We start from the raw sequence: 26,344 nt of genomic DNA on the forward strand, positions 1-26,344 counted from the left end.
ATCAAATTGGTGTTGCAAAGATTACCAGCAGATCATAAAGGAAAAGAAAGTCATTACTGGGAAACAGTAGCTAATCCTTTGGGCAAAAAGCTAGCACTTTACAAAGCTGCACAGCCAGGTCCTCCATTTTTAAATTGTAATAGCAGAAGCTGGTTTAAAAAAGGAAAAACACTGTGTTCCCTAGAAGGCTGCAAGCACTTATCCCAGTTAAATTACTGAGATGGCATAGAGCTTTTCCACTTTTGTAGTGAGTATGAGTCAGACTGTTGTGCAGGCTTCTGTACTTGAGTCTGTGCTTTAAAAATAGAAAAATAGTTGTGGAAAGTAGCTGTTAGGTACAATATTTTTACTTTTTTAATCATACTTGAGGAGACAGCAACTGGGGCTATGTTTTGGTTTTCTACCTCTGCCACACCCCACCTGTTTTGCAGTGCAAGATGACTAAAACCAATAAACTGTTGCTGCCCTTGCTCTGTAAAACTACTAATTATTTAGTGAAACTCTTAACCTTATGAGGATGCAAACAGGATACCTGAGGTGTCCATTTTGGTCTGCATAGTGTTTTTAGTGTTCAGAGATTCCTGTGTTTGGCACACAAACTATTGGGCCACTTACTGAAGAGTTAAATCATATATTAAGGTCATGCTGGTGCTGTAGTGTGGCACATGTCTTGGAGCCAGCTGTGACCCCCCCCCCCCCTTCTGACACTGTGACTATCCTAGCTGTGCCAGCACACTGCTCACTCCTACCTCCTCAGCTCCTGGAGAGAGCAGCTAGCCCATGTTGAGCTCTGCAGTGCAGAAGCTATGTAATCTGTTATAATTACAATCAGCCTGCATTATAGTAGTTATTTTTAATAAAGATTTGTCTAAGCAATCACTTTATTTTGCCCTTCGGCAAAAAAGCTACTGTAAATGCTTGTTTTAGCAAGGCTTGAATTGAACGCAGTGAAATAGTGAGACTATCCTGTCCAAAATTCTGTGAATTTAATTCCGCAAATACCCTTATAAATTTCTCTTCTGGCTTGCTAACCCCCTGGCACAGCACGTCCCAGGCTTTGGATAATTGTGGCATGTTTGTTCTAGGTTATTAGATCTTCTTCCTGGCCTTTTTTTTTTAACAGCAGGCTATCACATTAAGCAGAAGTTTAAAAGGGATAATGATGGAAGGCTTCAGAGCAGAAAAAGAAACAGTTTTGCTTGCTCAAGAATCCTTTATTTCTGCTCCTTTTGTGCTTTGTCTTACATCAGCTGTCTTGGTACAATAGGGCAAATCCTTGGCAAAGCTGTGGTTCTAAACACAACTAGCTCAACAGTCAGCATCAGTAGAAGGGAACAGCAGTCTTTCTAAACCTCATACAATTGAAAGGACTCTAAAAATACTTGTAATAAGTTCACAAGGATTACTGTTATCAGCCATTTACAAAAACATACAGACACCATGTCTTCAGTATTTCATGAGCTGATTTCAGCTGCTTGGGATGTACTTACTAAAGGTATGAAATTAGTGCCTTTGTGGAAACATTACAGGTAAATTTATTTTTGCCTTCTGCTGTTGCACCGATTGGTGTTACCTGTTGTTGTTTCCACACTACTTTGCTTTGGCATCCTGCAATAGGAACCAGGTTTGATATGGCCCATTCCAACACAGGGCTTTAGACACTTCTGTTCAGAGCAGTAAGTGGATTATACAATATGCATTTAACTAAAGCTAGTTCAATAAAACCACCACTAATCCAGAATGCTGGTGGTGCTCCATGCTTTTCCAGAACAAATGATCTAGCATTCTCTTCTTGAGACACAAGTTGATTTATTTGAAAAATTACTTGCTGTCTGCTTCCTTGGCTGTGACTTACAGGGTTCATCTTCAGTCAGGTGACCACAGTGCAGTAGCTAAAAAGCATGACATACTTCTTATAATTATCAGCCAGATGTAGGGTACTCGTCAGACACAACAGGCTGCCCTCTACCATGGGTTTTGTATTTAACTTCTCTAGGAAGCCCAAGCTCAATTATAACAGTCCATGCAAAGAAAAGTGAAGGAGTATGAATTACTCCACTGCAACAGCCTTTAGGCAACCTCTGAGTAGTTTAGCTGTACAAGTAGAAACATTCCAGTTAGCTGCAAATGCTTCACCAAGGGAATGACAATTATATTTAGCTTTGTCAGCATTTTTATTTTTTTCTTAAAAAGTCAGTACTTAAAAATAATTGAGATAAAACATTTCCCCTTGTGTACTGCCATAAGATTTCTGTTCCCCATACATCTCTTAGAGAAGTCTTGCATCTGGTTTCAAGAACAAGGGCTGTGCTATAAGTACCGATCTTGGCTCCATCTGCTGCTACACAGTAGCTGCTGCCCGCCTTATACACGGCCTACAGTGCCCTGTCACTTAAGGTGGGGAACCCACAGCCCTTTTCCTCAGCAGCCAAAACTGTTCGGAAACACAATTACACCTGTTAGAGGCTGAAGCTTAGCAGAAATACTTCAACGCAGAGAAAGCTGATGGGTGGGTTAAAGAAGCCCTGAGCAGGCAGACGGGGAAATAAGGGGGGCGGGGGACTTTTTCTTTCTTTTAAACATAAAAGAGGATACAGTTATACGATCACTTTTCAAGAAGTAATACAAGGAGAATGAATGTGTTGGAGTAGAATAATAGAAAAGTGGGGAGATGGGGCAGAATCACTAAGAATTAAGCCATTATTAAACAAAAATGTGGCATTTTGAAACACTGATATCAAAACTATCATCTCAACTGAAGCTAAACATTAATGACCCCTAATTTCCACTTTCCTGTTCCACACACATTTAAACTCATGGGCACTTAGACCAACAGTCTTTCTATAGCTTGCTGGACAGACTGGATCTGAGGCTTTAGCTGTGATCCCTCCTTGATGGTGATGGAGCAGGCGATGACAGGCCGGGAAACGCCACACGCCCGGCCCAGGGCTTGCTTGGACCGCACAAACACATAAGGTACGTTCTTGTCCTCACAGAGAAGAGGGAGGTGCAGGATGATCTCCAAGGGCTCTGCATCTGCTGCCATCACAATGAACTCCGCAATCCCTCTGTTCAGTGTTTTGGTGGCTGTAAAAGAAACTGAAGAGTCAGTCTAAGTCCTTCTGGGAAGCACATCTAATGAAAAACAACTTTAGAAGATGCTGAAATTGGTATCAGTGGGAAGGAGAGCTCAAGGTAGCACGAGGACAGCCAAAGGAAAGTGGCAGCTGTAGGGCCAGGGAAGGGGTTATTTGCAGGGCTGCTGGGGTGCTGTGCCCAGCACTGCCCTCAAGTGCAGTTGAGAGACTGACAAAGGAGCAAGGCCAGCCCAAGGCTCCTGATGGGTACAGGGCTGGAACCCACCATGAGGGGAGATTGAGGGAGCTGAGTTGGTTTAGTCTGGAGAAGAGAGGGCTGAGGTGGGAGTGGGGGCAGCATGGCTGCTGTTTTCTACTTCAGGGGGACTGCAGACAAGACAAAGCCACACTGTCCTTGTGAGTACACAGGAAGAAGCACAAGTTGCAGATTGTGACTGTTGCCTCAGTGAAATTCCAAGGGCATAGCGTAATTTTATATCCCCCATGCCATGAGAGGTGTTTAAGCCATGGGAGATGGGTCCTAAGAGAATACTGAGTTTCTATTCTTAGGGATTATGGTTTTTTTAAAAGTTTGACTAAGCAAAGCCCCAAGCAGCTGTGAAGGGAGACAGTCTCTGAGCAGGTTGCACTAGAGGTACCCTTTAAATGCAAATCATTTTATGATTCTGAAGTGGCTAGACATCTGGTAATCCCAGTGCCACACCACTGAAGTATGCACGATACAGGACATGCACCAGGAACACAACTTGGGAATCTACCAGAACCACATATAAATGTTGAAAAGATTACAACTTAATTCTGTCCCTGAATATTGCTTAAGCAAGCTTGAAGGAGGAGGAAGACACACACTTGCAATAGCCAGATCAATATAGAATGAGTGGTTCACAGCTACAGAGAAAAGACAACCTCTAGCCACGGCATCTCACAAAATCCTTGCAATGACTTCTAGCACACTTTGCAACACACAGGTCTCACCTTCATTGGCTCCTTTTCGTAGCTGCTTATAGTTGCAGGATTGCTGCACAAGATCCAGCAGTGTTTTGGTGAGCTGTGCATCAGCCAGCGGGTAAGCTTTGGGATTCACTTCTGCCTCACTCTAGAGAAAGAAAGAAGTAGTAAGTATTACAACAGGAGCAAAGGGGGCTTTATTCTGAGCAACATTGCACAGGCATCATATCCATCACATATACTGATTAGTGGAGTCATATCACTGCTCTGCACATATAGCAGAAATTCCACTGCATTTTACTTCTAGAAGAAGGGTTCCTGTATCAAAGTAAAGGGGATAAATAAGAAACACATCCCTCACATCCAAGTAAAGAGCATCTCTACTCACACATTCACACCCTACAAACCAGCAACAGTGAACTCACAGGGGAGTCTTCAGGCGTTCGCTACCACAAAGACTACATAAGAAGCTCCCAGGAGAGCACGTATCAAGTTTATTTCCACAAATCAGAAGTAGCTTCTAAACGTGACCATCAGTGGTGGGACGGAACAGCAGCGAGGTCACAAGCGGTGTTCGCGGCCGGCGCTGGCAGAACTGCGGCCAGTCCGGCCCCAGGCACGGCGCGGGGGTGACCCAGACGCCGAGTGTCCCGTCACCAGGTGCCCCCAGCACCGCCAGCACCGCGGGTTCCCTCCCCCGCCACCAGCCGCACCCCGCCCGGCCTCCACGTGCTGCCCGCCGCGCGGCCGGGGAGGCGGCGACCCTCCGCCCCGGGCTCCCCGGAGGAGGAGGGGGAGGACAAGGAGAAGGAAAAGACAAGGAGAAGAGAAGGAGAAGGAGGAAGAGGCGAAGGCGGAGGCCAGGCCCCGACGCCACTCACCATGGCCGCGGCGCGTTCGCTGCTGTGTGCCCGAGCGCGCTGCGGGGGAAGAGGCGGGAGCGATCCCGCCGCCGCCGGAAGGGAGGCGGGCCCGGGGCGGCCCCGGCGCGGAGCCTCCACCCACCCCCGGCGGAGCGGGGCCGGGCGGCCAGCCCGGCAGCTGGGATGGCGGCGGGGGGCGCGGTGCCCTGCGGTGGCCACGGGGTGCGCTGGGCGCTGCCGCTCCGCCCGCCGCTCTGCCTCGCCTGCGCCGTGGAGACCCTGGGCGACGGCAGCGCCTCGGTGGGCAGCGCCTGCCCCGCCGCCCCTTCCCTTGCGCGGCCGGGCCGCGGAGCGCCCCCTCAGCGGCCCCCGCCCCGCCGCCGGGGCTGCCGCTCTCCTGCGCTGCGCTTGCGGCTGGGGCGCGGCCGGGGTGGCCCTGGGCCAGGCCTGTCACCTCAGCACCGGGCCCTGGTGGCCCTTTTCCCCCCCCCGGGGTGGTGGGAGCAGCGCAGGGCTCGGGCCCAAGGGTTGACAGGCTGCTGTCTTTGATCCGTAGCTGGTGCGCAAGAAGCATGTCCTGTCCCGTCTCCAGGATGCCCTGGCCTGGCAGGCGCTGCCAGTCGTCCAGCTGCTGGCACCAGACGAGAGGGTCTGCATGCATTTGATAGGAACTCTCTTTGGTAAGAGCTCTGTTGAGCCCTAGTGCAGCAGCAGGGAGCAGGCAGTTACGTTTTGTTAGAAGTGTAAAACTTCTCCACATTTGAAGCAAAAAAAAAACAAACAAAAAAAAACCAAGCAAAACAATACTGAGGTGCCTGCCTCTTCCACTATTCTGTTAGGTATGTCATTACTCCTTGAGGAAAGCTGCCTGTCACTGATTTAGAATAGATTAATTAATTTCTTCATTCCCTGAGGAGTAGGATTGGCATGTTCATAAAGCTCTTGCAGCTTTCCAAAGTATCTAGACATATCTGTAAAGTTTCTTTCTAGAGAACAGGGGGTAGCTGGCCTATGACTCTTCCCTGAATGCCCTCCATTCGGGTCTCATGCCTCAGGGTGCTGAACTGTGGAGTTCTTTGAAGATTCATATAGAAATGAAAGTGTGAGGTTAAAAAGGTGCTGCAGGATTTAATATTGACTCTGCAAAATACAAATCTTCATAGTGGGTTTTCACACCATCACTTTAAATCTCTACAAATCCTGTAGCCATACGACTGTAATACCTGCTTCTTTCTGGTGGGTCAGCCTTACAGTAGAATAGTGTCAGAAAATGCCCTTCCAGTAACAGTCTCTGTGATCTTGAACATCTCTTACTGGTTTCTGTTTGCATAGCAGTGGTGTGGGAAACATTTTGAAATGTCATCTAAAATCTTGGATGGAGAAGAAATAATGGTCTAAATGAGGGAACAGTAAGGCAGGAAGAGAAAGGTGGAGGATATGAATATGAGTGCCTTCAAAGAGCAAATATACCAGATTCCTTTAATTCCACTATCTCATTTGCATATCACAGATAATTCTTGTTCTTTGGGGGAAAGTGACTTACAAAACCCTTTCCCTGCCTTGAAACACTGAATAATTCAAATAGTGTTTTCCTGGTTGTTTTCCCACAAATTGTGTTTTGCATGTTTTGGAAGCATCTTTGTTAGAAACAGAACTTTGTGCAGGTTTAGTTCTCCCCACTGCACAAATTTTATTGAGTGCTGTCTGCACACATAATCCTATAGAGAAGTGAAGAAAGTGGTGCTTATAGCCAGTTCAGCTCTACATTGTATGGCCCTAACACAAAATACCCCAGAAGACAGGGGAACTGTGCTTGCATTTCAATGCTTGTCTGCTTTTAAATAATTCTCTCTCTAAGAAGCTTTGTAATTGGGTGGTTTGAGTACAGCTTTGGGATTTTACTGTACTTGGTGTAACTCCTAGAGCAATTGGAATCCCAGTCTAAGCTTGGGGCTACAAACAATGGCATGTACCTTTTGCGTAGTACTTGGATGAACAAAGGATCATTTGGTGCAAGAGTATAAGAGGGACCCCCCAAAAGTTTGAGCAGTGCTGTGGAGGAAGTATTAATAGTGAATTCAGGAAAATACATTCTTTTTTTTTGAGAGAGAATATTGGAATAAGCACAGGCAGAAGAAAGAGGGTTAAGAGAAGAGAGGTGTAGTGTGGAGTCTTACGTATGAGAAGGTGGCGAATTTCATGAAGCTAATAATGCAACACTCCCTAATGCCGTATGCAAATAATTTCTAGAATTACTAAGGATTGGGCAGATGAGGATGGAAATAAGTAATTTATTCGCCTGTCATAACATTGCTTTAGTTGGTCAAATTTCCAAGAGATCATGGAGTCTTCAGAGGAGCGGTCGTTCAGTTTGATTGGATATGTTGAAACAAGTGGTTTGGTGTGTTAGAAGAGGGAGTCTGAACTTGATGCTGTAGGTATCTGAAGTTGGAAGGAGCTGGGAGGTAGAGTTTCTTGTCTGCTGGGGTGAAGCAGGGGTTTATTTTAATATATCCAATCTTATGCTCTCATCATACAAATAACTTGTGGTGTCTTCAAGGTCAATTTAATGTTGGAATAGTTTCCATATACTTTAAACCTGGTGTTCAGATTTGGTTTCAGGTTTTTCAGTACTGTGGAGGGAGAGAACTGTTCATAGTAATTAGTATAAATGGAGGATAGAAAGGACAGAAACTCACAGCTGGGCTTTAACTTCCGTCGTTCCAGAGTGTTGTTTCAGATGTATAATATCAGATACACACAGTGAGATGTGGCGATGGCAGTAGTTACATATTCCCTGACATAGGTGGAGCCATTGACTTCAACTATAAAGTACATAAAAGATTTGCAAGAGAACCAAATGCCTCACGTCCCTGTGTCCTGCTTATGGAGGCACCTTTTGTGATAGTCCTTGAGAGTATCCACCTTCCCCTGACAAAGTCAGGCTGGTGTCATGAGAAGCAGGGAATATGAAACAGTTCTGAAAAAAATTTACAGCTCTTTCTTACAAGAAGGAATTACAGCACTGGTGATACAAGCAGGAATGAGCTCCATGACCTATTGTGGTTTATTTTTTAGGGATGTTGCATACTGTGGAAGACAGTGGTGCCCTGGACCTGTTAGTAGAAGGTAAGAGACAGATGGCACATCTCAAGTACTGGCAGTTTCTGAACGGAGGATCTGTCTTGTCTGATAACTACAGTGAGATGCTCAGCTTCTACACAGCTTGAATGGGGAAGACCATCTACTGCCTATCTGTGCAACAGTAACAAGCAGTCTGTTCCCATTTTTGGGGGGCAGAGGAGTGCATGCAGAATCAAACATTTAACATTTCTCTTACAGGTTCTGTGTGTGCCATGAATTTAGTGCCAGATGGGTAGCAGTGGTAAACAATGACCGAAGTCTCAAAGCAAATGGAAGTCCATGGGATCTACTGCTTTCTCCTCAGGACAAGAGGGTATTTGGGATTTAGCTACACAGGCTGCAGATTCCTCTTTGTGAGGAGTCCCTAATTTGAAATCTGAAGGAAACATCTGCAGGGCTGAGAAAGAAATCTCTACAGTCCAGTTGACCTTGGACATCTCTGATGAGTCTAGTGATATTAGCAATGCAGTGATGCATTTCATGTCCAGCCATGAAAGGTGAAAGGAGGTGTGACAAGCTTTATCCAGAGGGGTTTTAGTTTTCAGACACTTGCTTAAAATGATGTTGAAAAGGTGAGAAGTCTTTCTGTCATGTTAGCAGTGTGTTGAGAGATGGATGTTCTCAAACAGAGAAATTTTAAATTACTGTTACTTAACTCTTGAAAGCTTTTAGAGATTCTGAGAGCTTTGGGCAAGAAATGGCCATTAAACTCTCTATAAATCATGTCTCAAGATATGATTCTGCTGAGATGCACAGCTCATTAGCTGAAGTAGGTCTCCTAGATAAACCTCCAGTATTGCCCTGGATATACCAAGAAATGGTGAACCCCAAAGTCTCTGGTACTTTTTTTTTGTGATGCTTTTCTAGGATACAAATCAAAAGTGTATGTTTTCCAAACGAGTCATGCCACGACAGCAAGATACATCCAAGACAGCCTTACCAAATCCTGTGGAACAATGTTCTGCAGTGTCTCAGTAAAGGCGCTATTGAAAAAATTTATCTGCTGAACATTCAGGTGCCCAGTTGTAGAAGTACTGGAAGAGGAACTTGCTTCCTGAAACTAGTCTGCTGGTATATGTGTGGAGGCAGAGGCAGCCTGCCAGCATCAGGCAACTCCCTTGTGGTTTGCACATCCCAGGTGATATGCAGCCAGTGCCTGGCAAACACAGTTTCTTGTTGATTCCTCTTATTAGGACAGAGCTGACAGAGTTCTTAAAGTTTCAGTGAACCAAGAATAACAGCACTTGGGGCTGAGGAGGTGAACAGCACCACAAAGGTGACTGGGGCCTTGCTTTCTGGTAAGGTATATAGGATAACTGCAGTGGGGTGGAATGGCTGATAGACTTCACTTAATCTCAGGGACAGCAGTAGCTGGAGGAGGAGCTCTGACTCTAAGGATCCTCAGAAATTTCAGTTCTGATATCTTGTCTGGAAAGATAAATTTTTTAAAGGTCAGTTTTAATACTGTAGGAAGCCTGCTCTCTTCAATGACCAGAAATTTCAATGCTTTTTTAAAGTTAGAGCTTTGTTCCCTTCCAGGTTCCTTGCTGTCCTGATGTTCAGTTTATTGCTTGCGGTTCATTTCCATGCATGGTTTGTAGTGCAGCCAGAATGGGACTGCTGTAATGGTGCCGCAGAGAGCTTGAGCCGGGCTATCAGAAGTAATAGAGCTGGGAATGCCAATGATACCCTGTTCTCGCAGCACCTCTGCGCTCATTTAATTTCTAAGCTCTTTGCTCACTGGTTTGCTTAAGCCCCGTGGAAGATGGATTGTGAGTGCTCTTGTGTGTGTATTACTGATCCTGTTTCTTCTGCCTAGTTCTGGTGCGGCTTGTGGTGGAGCTGAAGTCAGAACAGTACTTATGCTGCATTTTGAATGAAAGCCAAAAGGAGGTCAGTGAAGATGAATTCTCCTGCCCTTCCTCTCAGTCCTTCAGGGAATGAGAAATGAGTGACCCTGCAAGACTGCAGCTGCTGCACTGGGATGTAGCATCTGCTGCAGTGGGATCACAGAATCATAGAATGGTTTGGGTTGGAAGGGACCTTAAAGATCATCCAGTTCCAACCCCACTGCCATGGGCAGGGACACCTTCCACTGGAGCAGGTTGCTCAAAGCCCCATCCAACCTGGCCTTGGATGTCCTAGTGCCAGCTCCCCTGCTGTGATGTTGGCACTGTTGGTGTCTACCCTGGAGTTTTTCTATTGTTCCCACGATGTATTGCAGCCATATGGCTTCATGATACACTTATGAAGCTATATGCCTTACTCAGGTTCTTCTTTTCCTATCAGTTTCAGTTATATGAGGAGCCTGTGCCATGGGCTCTTGCTCTCTTTGTTCCTAAGTTTAAGATGGTCCCATGGGGTACAAAAAACTGGGAAATAGCAAAAGTGGGAAGAAATTCAGACAGTTCATCTGTTCGTGTAAAAGGTGGAGGTGAGAGAGAGGAAGAGGAGCAAGAAGCAAGAGATCCCTTGAATTAATTTAAAGACATTTTTGAGACTTAATACTGTGTTCAGGGTTTTCCTGTGTTTTATCCTAAGTGGTGAAGAGGACCCATCTTAGGAAAAGATCCTGTGCTGGGGGATTATGCATCACTGAGAGCTTGCTGGTTTAGGTGCATTTCTGCCTTTGGATGTATCCTCATCAGTGAAACATTTTCTTTCTCTGTCTCCTCTACAGCTGTGCAAAGCAACTACCATGAGAAGCAGCCTGCCCACATTCGCTCTCTTGGGCAAGTTGGCAGATGCCATTCCAGGCTTTGCTGATCTACTGGTGGTAGAGCACAGTGAGTAATATGTCATGTCCCACTGAAGGGTGGTTTTCACAGCCCTAATATGTACACGCATGCATTCACTCCCCATTCCCCTGGGTGAATTCATGAAGGTCACACAAGAAGCCTGTCCAGAAATCAAGAGTGGCATTCAGGCCTCCTGGGTTGCAGGTCAGAACCTTTATAGCAAGCTCGTCATCGTGCTCTTAGCCAGCCAGGCAAAAGCAGCCTCTCTGAACTGGGGTTATGGGTCTGCTTCACAGGCAACATACATTTATTTTTTTTAGCTTGATCCAGCCCCTAGTGGTCTGGTGAGCAAACTTAGCTGTTCGTGGAGGTAGCTGAGATGATGGATCCTCATGTGGTGAACAGTGAGCTCCACTAGCCTTTATTACTGTGCCTCTGCTCCGAGGGTCAAAAGGTGCTGAGCACATCACTTGATTGTGGCATTCATTCATCTGCATACACCAGTCTGTCCCGGGGGCTTTTGCAAGTTTTCAAGGGAAATAGGTTGGTGCTTTTAAAATGCCAGCGAATGTTTGCCGTTTCTGTTCCTCATCCTAGGTAATTTAGTGGATCATCTGCTGACGGGCTTGATGTACCCAAATGAGGGTATAAAGGCTGCTGTCTGCTACTTGTATGGCAAGCTGTACTCTTCTCCTGTTGGCACAGAACGGCTCTCAGCGCACTTCGAAGAAAGGCTGTGTAGTCTCTTCCTGAATACCCTGGGGTGTGCACAGACAAAGGAGCTGCAGGTTAATTGTTTGGGTAAGGCATTGCTGAGAGAAACCTGCAAGGTGCAAGGGAAGGCTTGAAATGAGGAGGAAATCCTTGGCTGGTTTAGACACTCTAGTGTGGGTTGTTCTCTCTAGAGGATCTTTTTGCTGCTTGTCCGAAGCAGTCTATCCTTTCTGTTATTCCATGGCAATCACATGGACCAGACCTGCTGCTGAGCACCCCCAGCCCCCTGTTGTCTCTCGAGCCCCACATTTGCCCAGCACTGACTAATCTTCAGAGTCTCTTCAGATCTTGTGCTGTGGCCTGACCATCCCTCAAAGTGTTTGAATGCAAACGCTGTGCATGGGCAGGTGGGTTTTATAGAGCAGAGGGATGGAGTCTAACAAACAACAGTCTTCAGATGTGGAGCATCATATTATTTTGGTTACAAAGATAATGTGGCACATTTTTGCAGTTATGCTTCCAACTACACATATCAGCTGTTGCTGGGGAGCACAGTTTCAGCCCTTCTGACATTCCTTGTTTGTAAACCATCCAGGGAATTAATTTTTCTTGTAGGAGGCAAGCAGGAACTGGATTGCTCCTCAGATCATCTGTTCAGCTACTAGAAATGGATGATGATTCCTTTTAGAGTAGAATTCTATAGCTCAGATGATACCCCTTTGAATTTGTACTGACATGTACTGATGATTTGCATCAATACCTGTAGCAGTGATCTATACTATTCTTCTGAGGATTTTTGTGTGTGTCTGTATATCCTTTAGCTAAATGCAGTTGTTTCAGTAAGAGCCTGTGAAAATAGTAGGGGAAGATAAATGCCAGTTCTCTAGAAAGTGTTTCAGGGAAAATGTCGAGTCACTAGGGTCACTGACTGCTAGGGAAGAATGAAGGTCAAGAGCTCTCCCAAGAAACAGTTTAAGGTGTGGGTACTAATGGAGGATAATGCAAGTAGAGGGCTCCTGAGATCATGTACCCCTGTACATACATGTCTCTGAGAAGGAACAGAGAGCAGATCAGAGCCAGCAAAAAGCATCAGCAACAAGAGGTTGCAAGAACTGTGGTTCATGGCAGTATCTGGGGACGTAGTGAAAACAAGCTCCCTAAACTGGAGGTGAGTGCCTTTGTTAGGAGTGCTGGAAAGGGGAGGAAGTTGGCAACAAGTTCTAGCCTGTAAATACTCCTGTGTTAGTATAATCCTTGCTTTGCCCAGTATGGTGCTCACTCTTGCTCCCCCTTTTGCAGGTTTGCTAAAGGAGCTGCTGAAATCTGACCATTTTGTATCTATTCTTATGAATAATTCAAAGACAGAGGAGGAGACTGAGAACCCAGACTTTTTAGAAGGGGAAAATCCACTGCCACTTGTTCTCAAAAAGGTGATTGCTGAAGTAGTAGTGAATTGTTGGTAGACATAAATAACTTGATGGCCTGTATTGAATCTTTTTCTAAGGCATTATATATATATAAGGCAGGCTGTTCTGTTGATAACACCAGCAACAGAGGCTGCAGTGAGAAATGGGGACACCTCTTTAGATCACCTCCTGTTCATTCCTGCATCCTGGAGTGGGGAAAATTTTACTCCTGGCCTCAGATGATTTTACTCATTCGCACTTGAGGTCTGATACAGCACTTGCAATGCCCGCATGACTAAGCATGGGGGCAGAGCTGTTCTTACTCATATCTTCTGTTGTGGTTCTCATTTTATACTTTTTTGAGTGTCTTTGTTTCAGTGTTTTATCTTGCCTTAGCAGGTTTAATCTGTGAAGTATATGCCAAAAGAGAGAATTTATGTTTAAAATTTTAAAATGAAGAGGAAACTTTCCTACTCATAGCTGCATAGTTGACTTCCTCTCTCCTTTTGACTTTCATTTCCCAACAGCTTTTGTTGACCAGAGATGAGATGTTGCAGGCAGCAAGTTCTCACTGTATGGCTGCAGTGCTGGTTCACTCTCCCAGCAGATATGCTCCTGCTTTTATCCTTGCGGATGTTCCAGGTGAAGAGATGCAGTAGCATCTTATTGTTCATCTCCAAGTATCAAAGCCCTCCCTGGCTGTTTGTTTTAGGAATCAGTCTGGTTCCATGATATCCACTAGTGGCACAATCTGTGTGGTGACCATTTTATACCAATAGAAATGGCTGATGTGATTTTAAGAGTAGAAGGGGAGAGTAAGTTTTTATCTGAAAGTATAGAAGCAGCTGTCAACAGGCAGAATGTAGTTTCCACAGTGAGAATTTGGACAAATCCTTGAGGCCAAGGTGCTTCTTGCAGGACCTTAGATACAAGCGTAAACAGACTTCAGTTTTATCTCATTCCACTAAATATTGTAAGTTTGCACAGAATTTGGTCTAGGATTTAGCTTCGATTGCAGCTGTGGGAGATGGTTTATTATTTTTCTGTAATCCCAGAAGACAGAAATACTTTCATAATACAAATTCTTTGGGAGATGTAAAAGTTCTGAGGGAAAAAAGATCACTACATCTGTGCTAAAGCTTGCTTAGTGGCTTTTCATTTGAACCAAAGTCTAGATCCACAGTTCAGCTCCTTCCTGCCTGCTGAGTTTGTGCTAGGAAGGAGCCTGCCCGTGGGTCTCTGCTCTCCAGTCACCTTGTTTTGAAGACTAGCATAACCCTGAGCATCTACTCCATTCTCCATTCCCGCCATTTCATAATACAGCCGTTCTCCCTGCGGCTGTTGCTATGCTGCCTCCTTTCCTCCTCCTGCCTCTGCTCTGTTCTAGGAGCAGCTGTGCCATGCATGCTGAGAGCAGCCTGCCTCTTACCGGGGTGACCTCATTTGTGTGTGTATGTGTTTACAGAGTTCCTGTTTGAATGTCTCTTGTGCAAAAGTGAAGTCCTCATCTGGTCAGTGTATTGCTGCCTGCTCCTCCTGACTGAAGAGCGCCTTTTCTTCTCAAAGTGTCACACTGTCTATGGTGAGTCATCAGCTTTTCTGACAGAGTGACTACAGTAATGCTTGTGCCTCTAGCTGAATTTCAACGCTCTACACACAGTCACAATTTCCAGTCAGGATGGATAAAGGACTGGAAATTAATATCTATCAGATGTGTTTGTGATGTCCAACATAGCTTGAATTTACAGTGCCATTGTCCTAGTGAGTTCCTGATGAGCATTAATTCATTATAATAACCAGTTATCATGATTGACACTAGCTGAGTTACCATTAGGTGTGTTTCTGTGGACACGCCAAGAGTAGATTTAGGAAGAATGGTTAAATTCCTTCTGTTCTTTTGGATTTACTTCTATCAGTGGAGATTAAGGCATATTGTCAGGGAGCTGAGTGAACATTCAAGAGTTTTGGACAGTTGTTTCTGTCAGTGAATAATAATTGTTCAAATCTTCCTTCCTTTTAAAAACTAGTTTTGTCCATCCTGGAATCTGGGATGTTAAAAGCCTCTCTGTGACTTCTCTTGAACATGTGTAGGCATTGAATCTCTGGTGCGGAGTCTCCAAGATGTCCTGCAGATGAACAATGTGGAGTTGCACAAACAGGGGCTCCTGCTCTTCACTGAAATACTAAAACGGTAAGGGAGTACCCTGACAGGCTTGCACAGGCAGAGTTTGGTACCCTAAAATGGGGGCTGTGGTGCTTTTGCTTTTTAAGGTTTTCTTCTGAGGTCAAATATCTACACACTTCTGGAGCCTTTGCGTTTGAAAGATGATGCTGAACAATTGCACCTCCCTTATTCTTGCAAAGAAGGGCCTGATGGTTGTTTCTGAACCTTCCAGCTTGTCCTCTTTGTGCCTGCATCCGTCAGTATATCTGCATCTTCCTGCTTCCCTGCCTATCTGGGAGGTGAAATCTCTTTTCAGCTGTAGACAGAGCAGGAGGGAAGGTCAGGAAGGTCCAGGCATATGTGAGCAGGCCAGATCCTGCTAAGTGTGCTTCTGTGACAAAACAAAGCATGCAAATTCCATGGCCTCTAGTCTTCTATCATCATCTGAGCTAAATTCAAACCGCAAAAACAAATTCTAAGCTGAAATATTAATGTCTTCTGTCACTTTTTTCCTCTTGTTTTCTGCTAAGAAATAATATACACTGGCTTGTTTTTCTTCTGTGCTTCCTGTTCTTGCCTCTATGATCTTGTTCCTGTCCTGTCATGCTAGTGACAGAGTCTTGTTTTTGCCACTTAGTTCCCCCAAGAGAGCCCTTAAGCTGAATTTTGGAAATGTCATAGTCAATTTTGTAGCGAGTGGCAGGGTAAAAAGGAGAAGAAAAAGCAGCAGTGCTAGAACAGTGTGATGATGCCAGTGTGGGATCTGTCAAAAAGAGAAGCCAGGATGTGGGAAACACTAATTACAGCGTTTATGCTTGTAAAACAAAGAGAACACTCTGTGCAGTTACTCTTATGTTCTCGCACACCCATTCTATTTCTGAGCTTTGCCTTAGGAATTATGTTTTATTTAAAACACTCTCATAGTGGGGAAAGGGATCTTATACTGGAACCTCTCCTCTTGGTTTTTGCTTGCAGCTGGATTCTCTTGTGTAAGTGAACCCCACATTCCAGTGAGGTCCAAGCAGGACATTCTGTTCCCCTTGGCAGTATGTCAGGAATGGTTGGTAGCTCTCCCTGGTGTACTTCTTGTCTCTCCCATCATAACCAGAGTGGCAGGCACAGTGTGGGGCCCAAAGACGAGAGGTTGCAGGAAGCTGCAAGAGTGCCGTCCTTCACACTTTCCTCCCGGGCCCCAAAGACATCACAGTGCACCATACTGAAAGTGGGTTTGTGCATCTTGAGTGAGTCAGCAGTACTCCTCCATCCTTTCCTCCCTGAATGAGTCAGTGAAGGCTTTTTTCTTCCTGATGTGTTTTACTTCAGAAGGTCAGTGATTAAAGAAAGGAATTACAGTATAAGTAGGAACAAGTTGGAAGTTCAGCGCATCACTTATGGCTTGGCTCCTGATGCCCGAGTTCCACAAGGCCTTTTCCTTGCCTTGCCCACCTCAGAGCTTTTTCTCACAGCAGAACATGAGGCTACTGCCAAGTTGGGTTTCCATCCCACTGAGTGACTAAAAAGAGTATTTTTTCCTCTGTTTCCTTTTTGCCATGTAACTGGGCTACTAGTGTAATTTCTACTGAAGTTCACTTTTCCATTTGTGCGTGCGAGCATGTGTTCATGGGTCGCTTTAGTCAGGCATGACTGTGAAAAATGAATACCAGGGAATACTGGAATACTTTTGGCTCCCAAGTCTGGCTCCCGTCATGCTGTGCTGCTTTTCTTGCTTCACTTCGGAGAGGCTCTTTGGCAAGGCTGTTAGTGCATGTAGCTGCCTGTCTTCCCCCTGCCGTCCCAACTGTACCTGACTTGCCAGGAGCCAAATGAGCATAGTCTGCCATTTACACAGCTCTGTCCAGTAATGGGATTAATGGCCTGTCATCCCTCTATGCTCTCGTGCTGAAAGCTTAAAGTTGTTGGGGCACAAGGTGATCAGATGACCAAAATGCTCACTATGAAGAAGAATTGTCAAAATAGTTGGAGTGTGTTTATTTTCCTGATTACTTTTCAAGTTCATTAAGGTTCCTGTCCTTCCGACACCATCTGGCATTAGAAGTGCTACAGGACTGTGAGAGAAGCTATTCTCATGGCATCGTCCCTGTTCTAGGATGGTGATGTTTGCTTGTTTACTCAAGAATATAAGTTGCCAGATGAACTCACAAGTGCCAGAGCAGATGGCCTGAGCATAAAGTCCTAGGCACAGAGGTTACTGTATTTTGCAAAGCTTGTTTTTCTTGTGCTTCTCGTGTCAGTCTTCACTGGAGTAGTCAGAGTTATCCTGTCTGTGGGTTTTTTCATCATAGTAGGACTTCAGATTGGCTGAAGTTCACTCTTTGTGGCAAACCCTCTACCTGCTCAAGTCTGAGAGTGCCTCCTTGAGAGCAGCTGGCTCTGAATAATGAAAGGCATGGCTGGAACCATACAGCCCAGCTGTCCATTTGGTGAAATGAGAAAAGGGCACCACAGTTACCTAAATCTGACAACGTTCTCCTTGCTTGCTCTGTTTTCCTCTTTGCAGACAACCCATGGAAATCAAATTATTCACAAACCGAGGTGTATGTATAGAAGCCATTGATGTTTTGATGGAGACAGTGAACTGCCCAGTGCTGGAGGTGGCAGTGGAGGCTGTGAGAGCTGTGGCAGCTTTCCTGAGGTAGGCAGGAAAGTATTTACAGGCTTTTCTTCAGATAGATACTTAGATACCATGTTGGGTTCTATAGCTCCCCTGTGGCTGTGTGGGTGAGCATGCTCTGCAGTGGGACTTGTGGCTGAGGCAGGCGTGGGTACAGCAGAGCCAGCTTCCCACCCACCTCAGAAGGCTTCCAGGGCAATGAAACTGCAATAGGCAGCAATTCACTGCAGCAAGGACCTGGTGTCCCAGGCAGGCTTGTACAATGGCTTTGTCACTCTGTGCCCCATCCAGATTGATAAGAGCAAGCATAAGACTCTGGATAGTCATACGCTTCCTGACTGTAGTGGGAACAGACAGTGAGTGCAGTGAGAGTATGTTTGGGTGCACATGTGGATGAAGGCACAGTTCAGATATTGTGACCTTACTGTGCTGTGCTGGAGAGGTGTGGCAATGGCATACTGACTTTAGAAGAGCAATTATTTCTGATGGTGTTGCCTTCCCAGCAAGGAAGTCCCCAGCAGGGGCTGTGCATACTGTCTTTCTCTTGGCTTGTTCAGGAAGGACCATCTGAGCTCCCCTCCAATCCCATATGAAGAGCTGCAGAAGTTGCTGGAGGCAGCACTGAAGCGATGTGCTGACCTTTCCCCACCACAGAGCAGCAAGAGGCATGCAGTAAGTTAAAAGTTGCTGTTGCTTGTTGGTAGGACCAAGCAGGACAGGGTTGATCCTCCTAGCACGCTATGTGGATGTTATGTATGTGTTCTATCCTCTTACCTGTTTGGTTCTCTGATACTTCTTTTGATCCTCTTGCCTCAAAATGGTACCAAACTTTGTCTTTGAAGTAGATGAAGATGGATGCTGGTAAATGTTATCTCTAAATCAATGAAGATTTGTGGGGCAGTGCTTGAGCACGCTGTTCTCCTTATGTGCCCAGTACTTCAAAGTCATTGGAACTTCCCCTTCTTCAGGACTCTGCCTTGTAGGCTGCATTGGTCAATGTATTTTTTTGTCAATGAACATCTCTTGTTTTGCATTCAGATCAAGAGTGTCATCATATATGCACTGTGATCCCTCAGCAAGGGAGGTGTTAGCTATTGTTTGAACTGTAAATTCTTTCCTGTTCCTGGAATTTGTAGTTAGTGTGATGTGGTACTGGGACCTCTGCATTTCTGAGGAGAGCCCCAGTTACAGATGGCTAGTGAAAGACAAGGGCTGAGCCTTCTTGCAATAGGCTTAGAGCTGTGTAGGTTTAGATCACATCTGTAGTGACAAGAACATATTGTTGGAGTACCAGAGCTCCAAATTCTTGATGAACTATCTTTAAACCTAAGTTCTGTGGTACCAGATATTTGCCTTGTCTGCCCGGAGAAGGCAGAACTGCTTTCTGCCCCATAGGCAGATGCTGGTCAGTTTGTTTGCACACATGCAGAGCTTGATGTCCCTTTCAGAATTAGAAGCTTCACAGGAAGGAAATTAGGCAGAGAGTGAGGATATCCAGACTGTCTTTAAAGGGAGAAAAGGGTCAATGATTGTACCTCTGCTAAGGTATCTCAGCATGAAATGGAAAAGGAGTTCTGAACTGCCAGGCATCAGTGTGTAGCTGTGCCCTCCTCTGGTAGTATTTGGAGAAGACCACCACAACAAGTTAAGGCTTAAAAGCAGATTTTGAGTACCAAGTTGTTCCCACTTTGGAGAAATTATTAACTCTGATGCTTCAGTTGGCTTCTGGCTGAACTTGGTAGGATGCTGTGGGAACAAGAGCTAGTACGTGAATTGTTGCTTAAAAATCTGAGCCAAAGTAGGGAACTTCTAAGATTTCAGTGCTAAGCAAGGAGAACTGTTCAGTGTTGTCTGAAGAGTAATTGGAAGAAAGAAAATTTAAAAAAATACTAAGTTTTCCCATAAGGGCTTTAAGGTCCATTAGGTGAGATGTTTAAAACTCAAATGAAATCAAATCATGGCAATACAGGCTGTAGAGACAGGGCTGTACAGAAATAGTAACTCTGTAACTGTCTTCCATAGGAAGAGCACACAAGCTCTCCAACTCTGCCCTCCCTGGGCAAAGCACAATAGTGAAAAAACAGTTGTGTGAAAGAAGTGAGTGAAGTGAAATCTGTTGTTCCTCCTGCTGCTCCTGTCAGAGAAGAAAGCTATTTTTTCTGAAAGTGAACATAAGATTTTAAAGACTTTTTTCCTTTAACAGGGTGATCTTCTATTCTCGGTGTCTCAGAGTCAACCAGCAAACAGAAATCTCAGCAGAGTCCCTCAGAGACAGTGTCAGTTCTTGCTCAACACCCTGGAAAGTTTCAGAAATGCTTGCAGGTGAGGACAAGTCAGGAAGGTGGGCAGGTGACTGGTGTGTGTCCACATCTGTCCATTCTTTTGCCCTTGCAACCGAGTTCCTCCACCCAGCCCCACCAAGGAAATATCTCAGGTGCATTAAATGCATGGCAATTGTCAGAGAAACAGCAGAGTGAGGGATATGTAGTAATAGTGATAATTTTGTGACCCATGGATGTGTCTCCCATGAAATTTGCCTGGGACCTATCAGTTTATTTCATGTCTTTGGGCTTTGAGGGACTGCTTGAAAATTAACCAAAACTACTGACAGTGTAAGAATTGTTGGAAGGTATGTATGAAAACAGATTCCTGTACCCTGGAGTATGTGGTCTCGCTGCCAGAAGGGATTAACCATTTAACAGATGCTGGCCTTGGATTTGCTCATGGCTGTGACCTGTTACCACAAATGGGTCTGTAGGCACCAACTTTTCCTGTTTTGCTGGATGAGAGTTATTTGTCACCCTTGGCTGCACAGCAGACAGCGGTAGATGAGTTTGTGTATGAATCAGGATCAGTTGTTGTGGTCCAGCCAACTTAATTTTTGCCTTGCATCACTTGTGTTTGGCTTGGCTGAGATAATTCAGTCAGAAGCAGGTATGCCTTTCTGCACTGACCCAGAGTTTTGCGGTGGTGTTAGAGAGCACTTGGATTCTGTCATGGATTTTAGATCAGCTGAATGGTCCCTTGGCTGATTTTCACAAGGTTTGCTGTATTGTGCACCTGGCTGAAAACCAGTCTTGCCACACTAGGGCTTCCCACAGCAGATGCTTTCTTCACAGAAACTAAGTCTTCCTTTCCCAGCTTGTACTACTGTGCAACCTTGATGACTTTTAATAGCTTCACTCAAGAGGCAACTCTGTGTGATTGCCAGATTCCTGTGTTTCCAACCTATTGAGTGTTTGTGAGTCCTTGATGGTGAAAGTTGTGATGGAAATTTAGTATCTTCTGACTTCCTTTGCAGAGTGAGGAGAATTCCTCTCTCCTCTGTTGTCCACTTTGTGTTTGTAGATTAGCAGTGGAATTCCAGGGTGACTTCATGGCCCAGGAGAACGCTTTCACTGCCCCCAACTCTGAGAGCAAGGACACGCTGAGCAAGTTCTCTGAGTTCCTGTTGAGGATTTGTGACAGTCTCTGCATCCCCATGGTCATGGTAGGGTTTCTTTTGAACTCGGTGTGTTCCTTGTGTACCTGGAAAGGTGCTTTCAAGCCCTAAGAATGGGTTGGACAAATGGTTTTTTGGGAAGAGAAAATGTAGAGTAAACCAAGAACAGCTGTGGCATTTATAACCTCTCTAGAGCCAAATGTGGAAATATAGAGTTCATGCAAAAAGGAAATGTTTGGTCTCAGAGGGTGGAGAATTTCATGAAGCTTCCATGTAGATGGCAGTGTCTTTCTTCAGACTGTGCAATCCCCATAACCTACCTACCATGCTATCTGATCCATGGCAGCTCTGGATGTTGCAGAAAATGAAGAGTGCCTGAACTGTTGTTTCCCATTCTGCCACTTTTCCAAAACTTGCCTGTGTCCCAGAGAGCAGCTGTGTTTTGCATCTGCAATTTCATTTTCACGCTTCTTTCCGGAAGGTACTGATGAGGCTGCCCAGTCTGCACAGCAAGGGCAGTACTAAGCACTGTGCTTCACTAAGGCCAGGGACATGATTTAGAAAATAGCAGTGGAGAGTCATGTGTGCTTTACTGCTCCATACAGGCCTGTCCCTAAGACACTTCAAGCAGAATTGTCAAAACAGTGGAACTATGGTTGGGGTTCCTAATGTTTAGTAAATTTTGCTTGTGCTTTGCTACAGATTCAGGCGTATGGATCCTTGCAGTTGTTGGGAATGTTTTGATTGGTGTTTTCTTAACCAATCTCTTGGTAGACAAATGCAGTGGCATTGCTGTTCTCCTCCCCGATGTGAGGGTGCGGTGCATGTCCAGTTTGGCAAAGCTGGAGTCAGTAAGCTGTTTCTTGCTTATTGAACTTGCATAAAAATTAATGGACTGTGAGAAAATTGTCCAGTGACCTGCTACAAGAGTGAGTTGAGTCATTCTGTTCTAAACAGTGTAGGGGTGGACTTTGTAGAAAGCTGAAATGCCTATGTTTGCCACTGCTCAATGAAACACTGAAGCACAAGTGTTAAGTGTAACTGAAGTCAGCTGAACTTCAATATATGTCCTGTGTTGTATGCCATGCTGGAGAATTAACCATCTGACCGTAAGAGCAGTTACTTCCAGGGCAATGTGGGCAGTAATGTTAGTCACTGTGGATTAAGGCCTAACTGGTTGCCAGCTGGAATCTGGAAGAAGTTTCTTGTCTGGTGTAATGTCTTGCAGTGTTAGTGCAGCTCATATCATTGGCAGAGGGGAGTGTCAGTTGCATTCAAAGTGCTCTATGAGCCTGTGTACTTGCTGCCAGACATTTTGGTAAAAGAACTGTTACTCCATTTGTTTGGATTTAGAAATCTAACTTTCTGGGCAGGCAGGAGGCCAGAAGGAAGCTGCTGCTTTCACTGTTTATGCACCCAATCTTTTCATCTCTCCACAGAGCTACCTGCAAAGGGCTGTCAGTCTGTCAGTGGTGGAGGTTTTCATCTCAACACTTAATATCCTCTTTACAGTGGTGCCAAACATGCGGAATAAGTTCTCCAAAAAGCTGGGTATGAGGGTAGTGTGGGATCATGTTCTCTGTGCTCTCAACTTAACTGATGGAACTTGCTGCTGTTGCATATTACTGGGGCAACGAGCTTAACATGATTTTATGTGGAGGATTATATTACATGTTTATATGAGTAAGAATAGAGTGCACAGTCATGTTCAGCAGGATGAAAATGTTATTTGGTCTAGCAATGATGATGGGACAGGTTTTATTTTGGATAAGTGTGTTGTGTCAGCTTTACCCATCCCTCTGGAATATTCAGAATTGGCTGTTCCTGTAGACAGGGATTATGTTGGAATTGTTGGTGGGATTTTACTATGTAGAAATCCTATTTGCTCTGTGTATTCCTTATTCTTCACACATCAGAGAGCTGATGTAGACAATTCCTCTGTTCTAAACATGTGAAGTTGGCAAATCTTCACTTCTCCTGAGAAAACAAATGAATCTCAGATATTTCCCTCCAGCCCAACCTCGAAGTAGTTTGCTTTCTGAGAGAAAGCCTAACATATGTATTCTTATTGAGATGGCCTGCCCTGTTTACCAGGCTTGTGTGGGGATGGTTATGGGACCTGCCTACTCTTTTCCCTTATCCTACATGTTCTGTGCTCCTTTGACATTTCTGTCTCGTTTTCTGTCTAGCATCCTCCTCCTTCATCCGACTGACACTGGAGCTGAAGGCCAGATTTTGCTCTGTACAAAGGTATTGTGTGTATTGTGAGGGAGTCCACAATTTCCAGATGGGAAAGCAGATCATGCCTTATCTAATGCACCTGAATTGGCAAGACAGGAGGCTGAAAGACTCAAGAGTGGTTGTATCTTACTGCAAAATGTAAATGGTAACTGACAATGGAAAAGCTGGATGTGGGAGAAGGGAGAAGCAGTTGGGTAGGGGGCGGATGGATTTACGTGGCGTTGTGAGAATTCTGTGCTCCGTCGTGAGTTGCACAGACAGAGATAAAGCAACCTGACTTTGGAGTAGTCAGATCAGTGGGTGTTTTGAAAAGAAGTATCAGTAGCACCAGTTCCATCTGAGCTCTGGCTTCCTAGGCACATACTACCACTATTGGTGTGTTCCTCATGGTGTGATAATGTATAAGAAATGGGAGGGAGGAGGAAGACTTCAATAGCAGGCATTGCAAAGCATCTCCTGTAGTGGAGGCTATGATTTCTAAGTTGAGGAGTACTTGGGGAGATGCTCTGTAGGTCTGCAGAGATGTTTTACCTCCTCTTTCCTGTGACTGTATCTCACTAAAAAGTAAACAAAACACACAGCACTCCTAGGCCGGGTTACTACTGTGGAACTTAGAGTGGGGACATTTGTGCCTGTGTGGTGGAAGTGATCTAGGCCTCTGAATACAGTAGTGGGGGGTGCCAAGGATGGCGTGTTACGGGTGTTGTTTGGTTATGTCGTGTTCTACAAGGAAATCTTTGGAGAGAGAGAAATACCTGGAAGTAGAGCTGTTCTCACCCTTTTAGTTAATATTTTATCATTCTTCAGTGTTCTTCCCTGGAAACACCATTGCTACAAAATCTAACTGGTATTTGCCAGTGGAATCATGTATTGGGAGCTACCCTTAAACACCTCCCATTCTCTGCAGTGTTAGGGGTCCTGCCCTTACAGGACTCCCCATGTATACCAGGCAGGGTGATTGTGAGAGTACCCTGCTGCATTCATATTGGCCCAAGATCCGTGAACTCCTTCACTGATGTCACTGCATGCACCTGCCACATTGGTGACCTGACTGTCCTTTGGGAACTCATCATTTTCCTGGAAGCCTAGGCTGCCTCCTTGAGTCTTCTTGTGATGGGGCAGGTGCTTGTGTGTGATAATTCAGTAAAATGAGGTCTGGCAGACAGTGTGTGATATTAGAAGTAGGAAGAGGATGTTTCCAGCCTCCTTCTCTGTATCTTTCTGCTCTTCTTCACAGTAATCCTATCCTGAATCAGACCTGTTCCAGCTTCCTCTGCAACTTGTGCCTGAACCTTTACTCTGCCACAGAGAAAAGGAGAACATCTCAGGAGGGCAAGTTTGGGGAAAGAGTAAAATTGCTTTATGTAGTTTAAGGCCCTGCCACCTTCTGTTTAGGCAATAGGTGCAAAAAAAATTTAGAAAAGGACAAGGGAAGAGGGAAGGGAGAACACACATAGCTCAATTTAGAGAAATTTTTCCCTAGCTTGTTTTTAAGCTGGTGCAGCAAGGAGGTAACAGTCAGAATGCCTTTTGAAGAGTTTGGAACCCTGCCTGAAAGAATGTGTTTCATCTGCCTATGATTTTGTTTACATGGTGACATTTATTAGCACAGCTGTGCATGGCTTAATTGAAATGAAATTACTTGCCACACAGTCACCCATATCTGCAGATTAAGGTAATTTTTTCCCCTCTGGTATACTCTGTAAAGCTCTCCTGTCTACACTGCAACTTTCCATAATAGTTAAGTCCAAAATGAATGAGATGAAAGTTTCCACATCACAAAAGCAACTTTTCCCACTGGCAGTGGTTGGTCACCATACAGGCAGCCTCAGCAAAGAACTGGGACCCTCAAACAGAAGTGTCTTTTCATCCTTAAATTTTCCATTTCCTCCATTAAATCAGGTCTCACGCCACTATCGATGCCAAATCATAGAGGTGTGCTTACTGTATGCAGACTGTGGAGTAGTAGGTTGTTGTAGACACTTCTTTGTCATAGACATTCCTCATCACTGCCTGCCTGCTCATACTGATTTGATTTCTAGAGCAAGAGATGTCTGCGCTCCTGCAGAAGGGTCTGCCTCAGTTAAACTACACCATTGCCGAAAGCCTTCTCCTCCTGTCTGAAACTCCTGAGCCTTTCTCTTTGGATCAGTCTCTTTGCAGCCACCAACACTGCTTCATACTACTCTTATACTTTGCCTACACCCTTGGGGACAGGTGAGCCAAGAGTATACAAGGCAAGTGGTTTTGTGGCCATTACATATCATGTATTGGTGGGCAAAGCATATCTGATGTTATTGTTTCCACTCCAATCTCCTTGAATGCAGGTTTGTTCCAGATGCAGAATTATTTCTAGCCATAAGAAATTTCCTCCTCTCAGCACAGGACCGTGGAGACTGTCCTCCTCCATACATACTCAGAGCTGCACTTTACCTTCTTGCTGTCTGTCAGGATAAAGGCAAAGCCCTGGACTTGGTAAAAGATTTCATTCCTACCTCTTGGAACCATTTTTTGAAACTAAGGTTTCTCCCCACTCCCATCAACCCTCTTGCAGAAAGTATTTTGCAATAGGTGGTGAGTGGTGAATGAGTGAAGAGCGTGCAGTGCATCTACACTCTGGAAAGTTAACCATGAAAACCCACAGGGGAATATAGATTTGATGGAATAAACTTGCGTATGTGTGGGAAGTGTAAATGCGTTGGATAGGCTGTGAATTCACATACAGAATATAATAAATTTCATAGCTTCGATCTCCTGAACACATCTCCAGCCTCTGCAGCAGGCTTTCTAGTGTTCCCATATGACTCTTTGCTGCTGCACAGCTTTGAGCTCTGTATAAAGCCTACAAGTTTCTTAGCCTTTGTGATGCAAATGGGCTTCACAAAATGATGTTTAACTGATACATTTGATTGTCTACTTAAAAGGCCGTGTGACTGTTTCTCGCAGTAAATTCT

At 45.0% G+C, this 26,344-nt stretch overlaps 2 protein-coding genes across 7 annotated transcripts in view; one reads left to right on the plus strand and one right to left on the minus strand.

Moving 5' to 3' along the window:
• Positions 1-26,344, plus strand: part of LOC135415119 (coiled-coil domain-containing protein 134-like) — a 51,720-nt gene that overhangs the window by 2,805 nt on the left and 22,571 nt on the right. For 2 of the 6 annotated variants that reach the window (XM_064656686.1, XM_064656687.1), the window contains exons 1-19: positions 4,975-5,209; positions 5,466-5,589; positions 7,988-8,038; positions 9,873-9,946; positions 10,734-10,839; positions 11,389-11,592; positions 12,805-12,935; positions 13,439-13,553; positions 14,377-14,493; positions 15,003-15,102; positions 17,594-17,728; positions 18,265-18,379; positions 19,911-20,029; positions 21,056-21,197; positions 22,589-22,700; positions 23,339-23,399; positions 24,628-24,722; positions 25,433-25,607; positions 25,718-25,865. In XM_064656686.1, the coding sequence (XP_064512756.1) occupies positions 5,093-5,209; positions 5,466-5,589; positions 7,988-8,038; positions 9,873-9,946; positions 10,734-10,839; positions 11,389-11,592; positions 12,805-12,935; positions 13,439-13,553; positions 14,377-14,493; positions 15,003-15,102; positions 17,594-17,728; positions 18,265-18,379; positions 19,911-20,029; positions 21,056-21,197; positions 22,589-22,700; positions 23,339-23,399; positions 24,628-24,722; positions 25,433-25,607; positions 25,718-25,865 (2,241 nt within the window). In that variant the 5' untranslated portion in view covers positions 4,975-5,092. Of the gene's footprint in view, positions 1-4,974; positions 5,210-5,465; positions 5,590-7,987; positions 8,039-9,872; positions 9,947-10,733; positions 10,840-11,388; positions 11,593-12,804; positions 12,936-13,438; positions 13,554-14,376; positions 14,494-15,002; positions 15,103-17,593; positions 17,729-18,264; positions 18,380-19,910; positions 20,030-21,055; positions 21,198-22,588; positions 22,701-23,338; positions 23,400-24,627; positions 24,723-25,432; positions 25,608-25,717; positions 25,866-26,344 lie in introns of those variants that run through there. The other 4 variants (XM_064656684.1, XM_064656685.1, XM_064656689.1 and 1 more) reach the window with 4 other exon arrangements.
• SNU13 (small nuclear ribonucleoprotein 13) lies at positions 1,194-5,017 on the minus strand. Its single transcript, XM_064656740.1, has 3 exons — positions 4,928-5,017; positions 4,074-4,194; positions 1,194-3,087 (listed from the first exon to the last, which is right to left on the minus strand). The coding sequence occupies exons 1-3, from the start codon at positions 4,928-4,930 to the stop codon at positions 2,825-2,827; spliced, it is 387 nt and encodes a 128-aa protein (XP_064512810.1). The 5' UTR covers positions 4,931-5,017; the 3' UTR covers positions 1,194-2,824.

This window comes from Pseudopipra pipra, chromosome 5 (genome assembly GCF_036250125.1).
Source record: "Pseudopipra pipra isolate bDixPip1 chromosome 5, bDixPip1.hap1, whole genome shotgun sequence".
Lineage (NCBI taxonomy): Eukaryota > Metazoa > Chordata > Aves > Passeriformes > Pipridae > Pseudopipra > Pseudopipra pipra.

What these genes read in the sequence shown, in the direction of transcription:
- SNU13 (XM_064656740.1), bottom strand. An exon ending in ACGAAAAGGAGCCAATGAAG is followed by an intron (nt 3,088 to 4,073) that starts GTGAGACCTGTG and finishes TTTCTTTTACAG; the next exon opens with CCACCAAAACACTGAACAGA.